This window comes from Oryctolagus cuniculus, chromosome 5 (genome assembly GCF_051225735.1).
Source record: "Oryctolagus cuniculus isolate XC-2025 breed Fujian yellow rabbit chromosome 5, ASM5122573v1, whole genome shotgun sequence".
In the NCBI taxonomy this organism is placed as follows: Eukaryota; Metazoa; Chordata; class Mammalia; order Lagomorpha; family Leporidae; genus Oryctolagus; species Oryctolagus cuniculus.
In genome coordinates, this window is record NC_142871.1 from 48,634,246 (window position 1) to 48,646,841 (window position 12,596).

At 41.8% G+C, this 12,596-nt stretch overlaps 1 protein-coding gene across 2 annotated transcripts; it reads right to left on the reverse strand.

Annotated features, from left to right (window-relative positions):
- Positions 1–203: 203 nt before the first annotated feature.
- Positions 204–12,125, reverse strand: GJA1 (gap junction protein alpha 1). Of its 2 annotated transcripts, XM_008263297.5 has the most exons (2): positions 11,938–12,125; positions 204–3,121 (listed from the first exon to the last, which is right to left on the reverse strand). In XM_008263297.5, the coding sequence occupies exon 2, from the start codon at positions 3,103–3,105 to the stop codon at positions 1,957–1,959; it is 1,149 nt and encodes a 382-aa protein (XP_008261519.1). In that variant the 5' UTR covers positions 3,106–3,121; positions 11,938–12,125; the 3' UTR covers positions 204–1,956.
- Between the last annotated feature and the right edge of the window lie 471 nt (positions 12,126–12,596).

Genomic DNA, 12,596 nt, shown 5'->3' on the forward strand with positions numbered 1-12,596 from the left:
ACTTTTGTATATTTTATCTTATTAATTGAATAAATATTAAGATGATGCACTGAACAGAGCAAATGATAAATATTGCCCTTTTTAAGATCCCAGGAAAATGTGAATTTTTGTCCAGTTCTTCATAATCAAAGGAAATGTCTTTGATAATTTCAAATAGATGCAACAAAGCATGCTTTAAAAAAACACAGCTTATCGAAGCTATATTTATACTAAATTAAAACTTTATTGAATAAAGAACACTCTCCAGAATACATGATCTGATGATGGACCAGGACTGCATTACATGCAATGAAGCTGAACATGACAGTAGTTTAACATGGAATGTCAAACAAATTAGTATTTTTCATTGTACAAAACTGTTTATGTAGCTGGTGTGCAACAAAAGTATGATTCAACATTTTCACCAATCATCTATGATGACTTTTAAAGACATTTGTAGAAACTGGTAGATATCTTTAGCATACAGTTCAAATAAATTAGTTACATGTGTACTACTGAAACTTCTTTCAACCTCCTTTGCATTCTGAATAAAATCTTAGTGCAAACATTAAAGTTGCTGGTCATTCCCATAGGCTGTCAAACTCATATAGTAGGCTACAAGTTCTGAACTAATGTGTATTAAGTAGGACAAAACCAAAAATACCAGTTACTGCAAAATTCATTTAGGCACACTTAATAGTTCACTCTAAGCATTTCTTCTAAGTCTCTCACATTAATGACTAAAGCCTGTTTACAGTACTAAAATTCTATCATTCAAGCATCAATGATTACATTTCAGAAAAAGGAAATCATTCATTTCAGTAATAGCATCACTGCTATATTCTAAAAATAGAGAAAAAAAAGAATAAGAATCATAATTAACAAAATCAGTATCCATAATAGGATACACAGGGGGGAAACACTTTAGGGGGAAAAAATGTGCTTTACTTGCACAGCAGGAATTATATAATGTAAACACCATGTTGGCCCACACCACAAAATCCATGAGAAAAGTTCAAATTTGAACACTGTGTGTGCATTATTTTCAAATCTGTGTTTGTGAGTTTATACTGAATCTGCTTGTACCAATACATGACAAATAAAACACACTCTTACACACACACACACACGTACAAGTGACTGTTAAATATTGAGCATGGCTTACTTCCCTGACTAACTAAAAAAAATTTTTAGTGACTTCCCAACTGGTTTAAAAATGTTTACAGAAACCATTAAATGAATGTGAATAGTAGTTGAGGAATGATGAAAATAAGTGATGGTAATGATATGATGAAAGTGGATGTAAAATTTAATGCACAGAACTGGCTGAGATGCAAATGCATTGCAAATGCATGGAAAATCTTTCTGTGGGCCTTGTCTGAATTTTTGATTGATACCAAGAATAAAAAAATATAGTAGCAAAAGTCTGTTGACACCTGGAGGGTCAGGCCTAGAAAGCTTACCTTCAAAGTGCAAACTTTTAAAATGGAATGTCTTAGCAGGGACTTAAAGAGAATCCTGTCTTTTCCTTGTCCAAAGGAAGTCAGATGTTCAGGAAGAATTTAATCCTTGCTAAAGTTATTTCAGTTTCTTGGTAAAACAAAGCAAAATCTTTAGCCACAGTTATCACCCACTCTTTCACATACACAGAACCATTCTAAGGGGTGTGTGGGGGAGAAAAAGCCCTTACTATTATCACCTAATGCAACTCTTACTTAGAATTTTAAGTTCTTTGAATCCACTAGATTAAATACCGACATGTACCCCACCCCGATTCCCTCCCTTTCCACCCTCCTATCACAGACACCCCCCATGAACCTAAGAATTCTACTGTCTTTGTGTTTGTTGCCTAAGCCTCAAAACGAAGGCTGTTGAGTACCACCTCCACTGGAACAAAATTAACACCTAAGGTGCACTTTCTACAGCACCTTTTTTCTCCTCCACAATTGTGTGGAATCTTGATGCTCAAGCCCGCAGCTAGATCTCTAGGTCATCAGGCCGAGGTCTGCTGCTGGCACGACTGCTGGCTCTGCTCGAAGGTCGCTGGTCCACAATGGCTAGTGGCTGTAGTTCATGTCCAGCAGCTAGTTTTTTAGAATTCTGGTTATCATCCGGGAAATCAAAAGGCTGTGCATGGGAGTTGGAGATGGTACTTCCTGCCTGCCCCATTCGGTTTTGTTCTGCACTGTAATTAGCCCAGTTTTGCTCACTTGCTTGCTTGTTGTAATTGCGGCAAGAAGAATTGTTTCTGTCGCCAGTGACCAGCTTGTACCCGGGAGGAGACATGGGTGAGAGGGGAGCAGTTGGTGAAGAGCAGCCATTGAAATAAGCATATTTTGGAGATCCACAGTCTTTGGAGGGGCTCAGCGGGCCAGTGGTGGCATGGTAAGGATCACTCTTTCCCTTCACACGATCCTTAACGCCCTTGAAGAAGACATAGAAGAGTTCGATGATATTCAAGGCAAGAGACACCAACGACACCACCAGCATGAAGATAATGAAGATGGTTTTCTCAGTGGGGCGAGAGAGGAAGCAGTCCACCTGATGTGGGCAGGGGTCTCTTTTGCAGGTGTAAACGGCACTCAGGCTGAATCCATAGATGTACCATTGGATCAGCAAGAAGGCCACCTCGAAGACAGACTTGAAGAGGATACTGATGATGTAGGTTCGCAGCAAGCCCCCTCGCATTTTCACCTTCCCATGTTCTTCAATACCATACTTGAACTTCTTTATCTCAATCTGCTTCAGGTGCATCTCCACATTGACACCATCAGTTTGGGCAACTTTGAGTTCCTCCTCTTTCTTGTTCAGTTTCTCTTCCTTTCTCATCACATAGAACACATGAGCCAAGTACAAGAGTGTGGGTACAGACACAAATATGATCTGCAAGACCCAAAAGCGCACGTGGGAGATTGGGAAGGACTTGTCGTAGCAGACATTTTCACAACCAGGTTGCTGAGTGTTACAACGAAAGGCAGACTGCTCATCACCCCAAGCTGACTCAACTGCTGTCCCCAGGAGCAAGATTCGGAAAATGAATAGGACTGACAGCCACACCTTTCCCCCAGCAGTGGAGTAGGCTTGGACTTTGTCCAGGAGCTTGCCTAAGGCACTCCAGTCACCCATGTTGCCTGGGCACCACCTGCAAAGAAACAAAAAGACAAATGATCACTGATTACAAATTATTAGTTTAAGATATAGTCTTTTTCAGATGATAGTCGAAATATCAGTTTCATCTTTCTAGCACTCGCTTCCTGTCTCATTTTTCTCCCCATGAAGAGCTAGCATATTCTTTTATAATAAGACAAATTAAGCCTCAGAAGCAGCAAATGTGGCAAAGTGAATCTGTAATCTTAATCTGTGAAGATGTATTGCTTGCTCAACCACTGCCTTGCCATGTGACTTGAGAAGTCGTCTGTGCTAAGTGCCTCTGCTTATTTTATTTGTTTGATAAATGAGGACAGCTCTTGCCTGGTAGGTCCATGACTGGATGCATGCCTAGGCAAAATGCTGATGTGTTATTCAAAGCAGAGGTATGCAAGAACACCCAGGTATAAGAATACTCATGTGCGCGCACGCACACACACACACACACACAATCTCACTTCCCAAACTTTGATACTTGTATATGAAACAGAATACTAATGTTACTTTGAAATATTTGTGCCTATTCCATATTAGTTATTCATAAGCCACTTTCTACAAGGACTAAATGAGCATCATGTTTCAAAAAAAAAAAATTCACTTTGTCTCAATACTACCTATAGCCTGAGAAATCTGCAGGTACATGGAGAGTGAACTGGCAGATGGAAGATTTCCCTCTCTGCCTTTTGAAAAAATAAAAAATAAATAAATCTCATACAGGGATTTGGGCTTCCAGTTTATGCATTCATCTTGATTTCTGTTTCAATTGCTAGATATCTTAAGCCTAGGGCTTCCTTATTATTGGGAATGAGAAAAAGACTTCTGTCTGTAGAACTGACAGAGATCTCAAAAGTTATCTAGTTCAATTTATGCTACTAATTGCCATTCATTTCCCTGAAGAAAAAAACTGGGTTCTAAGGATATAGAAACTATTCAGGTATTGGCAGAGATTTGCAAAGCCCATTGCTAAGGCTTTCTAATACATCACACTGATTTTTAACATAATAAAGCTGTGATAAACCCAGACATGTTTCATACTTTGATGTATGCAATCTTAGCAAAGGCTGGAAGTCAGGAAGAACTGAGTAACATGATGGTGATAGGCATAGACAATACAGACTAAATTTTCAGCAAACAGTAGTAATTGGAGGGTTTAGGAATGATGAAACAGTCAAAATTTTAGTAATTTGAAACAAGCGAAGACTTTTCAGGACTTTAGCAACAGATTTTTAAAAGTATAAATAAAAGTGAGATTAGGTAGCCTTCTGATATATGAAGGAACTTCAAAAATAGAATTGAAACATGCCAGGGGGCCCTGAAGCCAGGAATTCAACCCAGGTCTCCCATGTTCTCCTTGAGCCATCAGTATTGCTGCCCCAAGATCTGCATTAACTGGAAGCTAGAATCAGGGGGCTAGAGGTGGGTATAACTAAATGGAGCCAGGAGGAAGGGGGACTCTTTTCCCGTGCAACATTACATTTCTATATAACGACTGCATCTCCTGGATAGAGAGGCCATGAAAAAAAATTAAATAGAAACCTGACCTGGGATTCCCTGAATGGAACAAAGAAGAGATGGTTGACCTAGTACTGGTGCCAAAGAATGCTATAATAAGAGTGGAGGTAGATGAGTAGGCCCCAGAAATAATGCCCTCCCAGTGGTCATCCAAGAGAGCCTCCTACAATTACATGTCAATTAAAAAGAGCTTCCCTTCTACTTTCAGGAAGGGCCATTTTAGATTCCGAACTGACAAGTTAGAAAGGGAAACTGAAGTAGGAAAAGAGCAGTTAAATTGAACAAAGGCTGGCAAGGCTGACAAAGAGAGTTAAATAGCCAAGAGAAGGGCTGAAGCGAGGAGTAATTCAGCCTTGATGGAATTTGATTATAAGAGAATGTAAATGAAAAAAAAAAAAAACAGCTCTACAATTTAGCAGAAAACACAAGACTGGAAATGAAGAGGGTCAAACAAACACAGCAGAATTTTTGGAGCTATATCAATAGACAGTTTCTATGTGATGATGTGTAAATTGGCCCTAATTCTGTTTGTAAAGAATTACAATATTTTGCCAGTGTCATCTGCTTTTGCTCAGATATTCCAATTGTTGGGAGAAAAATAACAAAAACAAGTATAAAACGATAAGCTGTTTGCATACATCTCATCATGTTCTATGTTTAGAAATACAACTGGGCAGTGAAGTATGGTTGTATAGACGCTTGTGACAATTCAGTACTAAATTCTTTGCATTCTGAGAAATGAAATTTACCTTTCAAAAAATTCTAAGATTTCACAAAAACACTCCACAAAGCCATAGTGTGTGAGTTGGGTCACCAGGGTACTCTCTGGGTCATGGTTCTTCTTTAATACACCAGCAATTTAATTGCAAAGCTGTCTTTTTTTGAAAGCACCCAGAGTTACAATTTGCATTAATGAGTTATATACTCTTTCATCTGAATAAGATATAAATTATCTAATTGAACCCCTTATAATCCTAACATGTAGACACCTGTCATTACCACCATCACAGAGACCATCAAACAGTATTCAACATGATGGCTCAACTTGTGAATCCCAAAAGGCAGCAAAAAGCAACCTTAATCAGTGCCATGAACAAAAATTCTAGCAACTCGTTCTATCTCCCAGCCCACTTTAATACTTAATATTTTTACAAGTTTTTGTAGAAAAAATAAAGCCCTTTTACAAGAAAAGGGCATAGTATATTTACAGAAACCTTGGCATGGACTCATATACAGACTATATATAGTGCAGTCTCATTCACCAGAAAACAGTTATATTCCATACTGGATACACAAGAAAACCAAGGCAGCTGAGCATCACATATAATTCATGCCTAACTTGTTTCCAATTGGAGTTTTATATGTAGACCACGGTCTAAGTTAAGGACTTGTGTAAAGTCTTGTAAGGAGCAGATTCTTTGTTTAAATTTGTTTCCTTCATTTTATTTGAAAGACAGAGACAGATTTCCCACCTGCTGGTTTGTTCTCCAGATCCCTATAACAGCCAGGGCTGGGCCAGGCCAAAGCCAGAAGCCAGGAACTCCATCTAGGTGGGTCTCTCATATGGGTGACAAGAGAATCTAAGTACATGAGCCTTTATCTGCTGCCTCCCAGGTGCACACTGGCAGGAAGTATTAATTGGAAGCAGAGCTGGGACCGGAAGCAGGTACTCTGATAGGAGATGTGGGTGTCCCGAGCAGCCTCTTAACTGCTGTACCAAACACCAGCTCCAAGAGCAGATTCTGGACGGGAGCTGGACTGCTCTCCTTGTGCCTTCTCTGTACCACATTAGATCACATTTTCCATTGCTCCCTGGACTGGGTTCTCAAAGCTTCAGGCATCAAATGCAACCTGTCTGAGAGACTGACTTTTTTTTTTTTTTTTACTGTGTTCCTGAACTACATCACAATCAATTGGCAGCACTTGTTAAAACTACATTCCTGGCCCTCACCAGTCTGGAAGACAATTTCTAAGTGGAAGATCTGGGAAATGAGTTTTTGGTTGTTTTTCAAAACAAGTGCAACAGGTGATTCTGAACAAAATCAAGAAGCCTAAAAATACATAAGGAAATGCCTATGGAAGTTTCTGATTAAGGCACTCAATGGATTCTTTTTTCTGGGCAAAGAGAAATTCCGTATTTCCCATATACCAAAACATTTTATGCCCAAAATGCTATTGCAAGTCTTCCTAATGTTTTCCTCTCACTTTCATTTGTAAGAACCCTTGCTGCGGCCCGGGGGAGCAGGTGGAGGGGGAAAAAAAAAAGAACCCTGCCCCTTGCAAGAAATGTCTGAGCTCAGTTGTGACTACTCCACTATACTTACAAGAGCCTAATGTTCTTTTTGGTAAAACCCACATGCACGTAAGTAACACAACCTACATTCAATTCATCAACAAAGGACTGTGGGTACTAGCCTCAATATGCATCCAGAATAATGACCTCACTGCAGGTCTGAGCTCAGCCATCACCACCTCTCTTCAGGTTTCATGTCACTAGCCTGTTCATTCTGCTTTAAAACCAACACACACTTTGATCAGCTCTCTTCCATCCACGGGGCTCATTTCCTCACTTGTTTCGGATCTCACCACTTTATTAGCCAACTTCCACAACCATCGAGTATGAAACAGCAGCATCTTTTCTCTAGTCGTGTCATTTCCTATTCCCTGTTTTTGTTTACTTAAAAAAAAAAAAGGCCCTTAGCTCTACTTGACATAGTATAGATTTACTTATTTGTCTTCCTGAGATGTACTTATTACTATTTTACCTTTCTTGACTAGAATGTGAGCTATGTGAGTTTTGTCTACTGTTTATAGCCTCAGTGCTTAGCCTGTACAATTCAAAGAAAAAAGAACCAGGTCTTGCTTAAAAAAAAAAAAAAAAAAAACTGTCTCCTTAGGATTCCCTTAGTTTTATTTCTCAAACTTCCTAAATTTCAAGAACATTAAGAAATATCATTACAGTAAGAAAGTATCATCAACGTATCCTATTATACTGTGAAACAATCAAGTGAAAAAATTGTTGCAACCTGCTTCAAATCATTTAGAACAGACAAGAAGGCTGCTGAATTAAGATAAAAGGCTTTGTAAAAAGAGCTTCTTAAAACTCTGGAGATGCTAATGATGGGATTCCTGCAGAAGTGCATCAGTTCACTATTCTGATGTTCCAGGCTAAGTTAAACAGTGACAATAACATGGAAACCGGTGCTGTTACCCTCCAGTTCTGGGATACTTCGACTTTGCCACATGATTTTGTTGTAGTTGAAACCAGTACTGTAAGAAACAGCTTGTTTAAAATTGGGCTTATTTCAAGAATGACACATAGAGGGAGGTTAGGACGCTGATGGGGATGAACAGCAGATGATACTAACCTAAGCTCAATTAATATCTCCATATAGCCTGTGTGTATGTGGGCAGTGAAGTGATTCTAACCAGGTGCCATGGAACATATTCCCAGTTCAGACAATACCCGACCTTTGCATCTTTATCCTGGACAGTTAGCCTTTAGCCTAACAATATCTTATAGCCAAAGTGCTCCATGTGGCAAACATCTGTTCTAAATTATGCCTCACGGTTCTTTGCTCAGATTCTGTTGTTATGCATAAGAACCCCAGCCATTTCCACAGGTGTCTAATATTTGCCATCGAGCCCCTTAACACCTTTTTTTTTTTTTTTAACTGGGGTGGTGGGGTGGGAAGAGATTGCAGGATGAGGATCACAAATACCAGCAATTTTTTCCTTCCCTGGTCTTCCCCACTCCCCATGAAGCCCTCAACCTGCACCAGCCTCTTCACAACAAAAAGATGAGTTAGGAGTTGAGGAATAAGGGACCCTATCCAGAAAAAGGATGATGCCAATCCATGACACGCAAGAGTGGCAACCACCACCCTTCCCAACACACACAACAGCTGTCACTTCACTTCTCACCTGCACAAATGCCAAGGCCAGTTTGGGGATGCCAGAGGAAAACCCTAAGCCAGAAGCCACAGGCTCAAAGCCATGTTCAACTGTGATCTATGTAACTTTACATTTCTACCCAGTCTTGGTGTTTCTTCTTTCTCCGTCTGTCCTCACTTCCACCTCCAAGTTGGCTATTTTTATATTCCCCAGCCCTGTTATTTTGCAATCATGTGCACACATCCTTAGGGCCCAACTGTATTAAGAACAGTCTATTTTCTTCAATAATGATGGCAAGAGGTAGCCCATGCTTGTCAAGTTCAGTGAGAGCTCAGTAATACACAGCAATTACTCTTGAAAAGTCTTGAGATAGCTCATTTACTTTTTAAATTTGGTAACTTTTCTTCAATAAAATGGCAGTGAAGAACACTAACAAACATACTTTTTTTCTAAGCTAGCAAAATTAGGATGTCAAATTTATGAGATTTTATAAAAGCCAACAATACTAAGAAAAGAAACCATGGTTTGAATTTTGGCAAAAGTCTGTACACACACAGCTGAATTCAGATAGTTAAAGCAAGGTGGAGAATTTAGGCAGTTATGCCAAGAATTTGGATCGCCCATGGAGGAAAAGGTCTGGGGATTTGTCTTCTTAGCTTTAACTACCTACTGAGTATGGGCATTCATGACAAACACTAGATATTCAACTTTTTCTCTCTAGAGCTGAACTGGCACTGGCAGATAAGGTTTGACATATCTATTCAGACAACCGAGAATCTTGTAGGGAAATCAGAACAACAGGAAAGGTGGAGTAGAAGGTATTAATCACTGGTGACTTTCCTATCATTCCCTTCCCTCTGGGTATGTAAAGGCGGCAGGGTTCACACCAAAGCTACACCTCTGGATATTACAAAAGAAGGGACAGAATGCTCTGGATCACGAGGTCTCCACTATTCTCTATGCGTGAATTAGAAACATCTAAGTAACAAAGCCATTCTCAAAATCCAAAAAACACTTTTAAGATGCTTGCCTCAGTCTCTATGAAACCTGTTTCCCGTGAAGGGTCCGCACTGGAGGAATCACAACTGCCAAGGGTGAGAACCCGAGAAGGTGGGGCAGCTAGAATGACAAACCTCAAAAGGTATTAGAAAAAGGTGGGGCGTATTTCAACAGCGAAGAGGGTAGAAGCAAAGCCCTGCACCACTGCCTTTCCCGGAACGGACAGGTGACCTCCACTCTGGGGCTTTGGGAAGCACAAGGCACCCACTCATCGGCCAAGCAGAACTTCCTTCCCAGGGCTGGCACAATTCTCAATTAGGCCTACCGAGAACAAATGGTCTTTCCCCAAAGGTATTGCTTTTATTTCATAGACTTATTTTATTTCCCTTCTGGGAGTCACATGGGGGAGATGTTCTTCACATTACTACAGAATTTATTTTGCGCTCTCCTTGTAAGCAAGCAAAAATGAGGCTTTGTCGGGACACTTCTGATGGAGTTCAAGTGTGCCATTATTTCCTTAGTTCAGAAGCAGAGGAAATCAAGCCCACCGCCAAATAAGCCACCCCCTGCCGCCGGCAGCTAGGGAGGAAAAGCAGCTGCCTCTAGGGTGGGGATGAATGAGGCGGGTCACGGAGGGCTCCTGGATACGCCTTATCAGAGATGCTCCGCAAACGTGCGTCATTGAAAGGCCGGGGTGGGCTAAGAACTCTTAGGTTAGCATTTCGAAACCCGAACCGACTTGCCTGAGGAACGTCACGCGTTCCCGCCTCGCTTCAGGAAGGGTCTTTCGGACCCCCTTCCCCTCCCCCATCCCCCGCCCGCCCCACTCTGGGGACGTTTTGGCGACTTCCAGGGGAATTACAAGTGCAATTACGTGAACTCCCAAAGTACTCAGGTTTCCTCGCCCAGCTTTAAGAGAAAATGGGGGGGGGGGGGGGGGCACAGTGCCGGCGAGGGCGAGAAGGCTGGGGATCACATCCACAGCTTGAGTTAAATCAATCGCTCGCTCCTCGGCCTTTTGGCGCGCAGCCCAGCCCTCCCAGCCCCCCAGCCCCGACTCCTTTGGCGGCAGAGCAGGAACCCGCGCTCGGCGCGGCGGCGGAGGGCTGCACGCAAACAGCCGAAACCCCGCAGGCAGCCGAGGGGCCTGGAGGGGCCGCGCGGCTGCGAAGATGGCAGAGGCGTCTCTCCCGGCGCTGCGCCGGCCACCCCCCCCCCCCCCCCCCCCGGCCTCGGCAAAACTTTCATTTTTATTTGCTTTTCGGAGTCTTCCGAAGCAAAGACTTGCACTGCGGGGTCACAGCCAGGAATCTAAACGAACTGCTTTCGTCTTTGGATTCTCGGACGGAGCAGAGAAATGCTCACTGGGGCACCAAAAGGCATGGCTGCGTCTCTCAGATAAACCGAATGTGTTACCAATAAAAGCCTTTTAAAAAATTGAACCCTCCTAAACACCATGAGCGTGGTCTCTGCCTGGTGGCTAACAACCTGGCGGCTACGACCCAAACATTTGCTCCAGAGTTCTCAGAGAATCCGCCAGGCCAAGGGGGTGGAGAGAGTGCAGCTCCCTCTTTCTCCCCATTCTTTCCCGTCCCCCAGTTTTCAGCGAGGACGTGGCGAGGGCACTCTGGCAGCCTCTTTCCTGAACGTCCGCTCTCCTGCACCTATTCAAGGTCTTCATTTCCCCAGCTGCCAGCGTGGTCGAGCAAAAGTTGGCTCTCCTGAGGGTCCCCACATCCTTGCACAGTGGTTGCTAACACAAACTACTTACAGTTGATTTTTAAATCTGCCTCTGAGTACTCCGAATTTTAAACCTTGTTATTTAATGGGGCAGAATTCTAGGAAGGAACCACGTGGAAGTCCAATCACCAGAGTCTTAACAAAGCAGATCTTACAAAACACGTTTGCTTTGTAAGGCTATAGGACATCAGTAAAGAGATCCATAGGAAACAGCGTCCAGAGCTGAATACTACAAGAAGCAAGCTAAGCAATTCTGCACTTTGATGTCTGTCTGTGATCTACTCAATCAAATCCCCAAACCAAGCCCCAGACCCCCCCCCCAACTGACTACAGAGCACCTACACTATTGCTGATTACAAAAAAAGGAAATAAAATTAGACTAAAAAGTACCAGATAGCCAGAAAACTAAAAGTTCTTCATTCTAATCCAAAAGGTTTGAAACTTTTACCTGTTGAATTATTAATAGAAACTTTTTCTAACAGTCAAAATATTACTCCGGTATATTCAATTTTAAGTTTAAAATCATAGAAACACTTTCAAGTTCTCATCTCATTTAAAATATTATACACACAACTACAGTTAGTGCATTTCAAAACTTTAGAAAAAGTTCTACTTGTAGAAAAAGAAACTAATAGATAAAAAGTTTTTTTTTTTTTCTCAACTTACTTGTTCGCCTAAAAGAAGTGAAGTAGGCACGCCAAGTGATTGAACTCCTTGGAGGACGAAGTAAAATGAACAGGCAAGTTCGGGCACTCCGACCTGTCTATTTAAAGTTTAAAAGTCTGCTGCTGTTTGGTACTTTCCTCACGCCTTCCCCCTAATGAAAGAAAAGTGCTGATACCTCGTAAAAGCTTTTTTCTAACTTGGAGCACAGAGCTTTTAAAAGTTTCAAGCCACTGACTCAACTAGGAGGAGGGGCTAGAATAAAGGGGAGGGAAGAAGGAAAGGCGAGGGGGAGGTGGCGAGGGGGCTGGTGCAAGTGTGTGGGGGGAAGAAGCAGAGAAGAGTGGCGAGGTCAAGATAAGTTGTAGCTCGCCTTTGCTGACGAGAAAAACCAAAGCAACATTGGACACCTGAATGCCACTACTTGGAGTCACTCCTTGCAGATAAAAATGCTGGTTTCAGTGCTTGCTTCACCAAAGGATCTGGGATCTTGTGAAATGGTATATTTTTAAATATCACAAGAGTTCTTAAAATTAAAGTATGCATATATTTGCAGTAAATAATGGTGGAGAAGAATGTAACCAGTGCCAACTTGTTTCATGTTGACCAAGGTGTGTGAAGTTTGAGGTGGGTGTGAGTGACCTAGCGGATGATCTAATTCC

Coding starts and splice junctions, on each gene's coding strand:
- GJA1 (XM_008263297.5), bottom strand. CDS start 3,105: ATGGGTGACTGGAGTGCCTTAGGCAAGCTCCTGGACAAAGTCCAAGCC.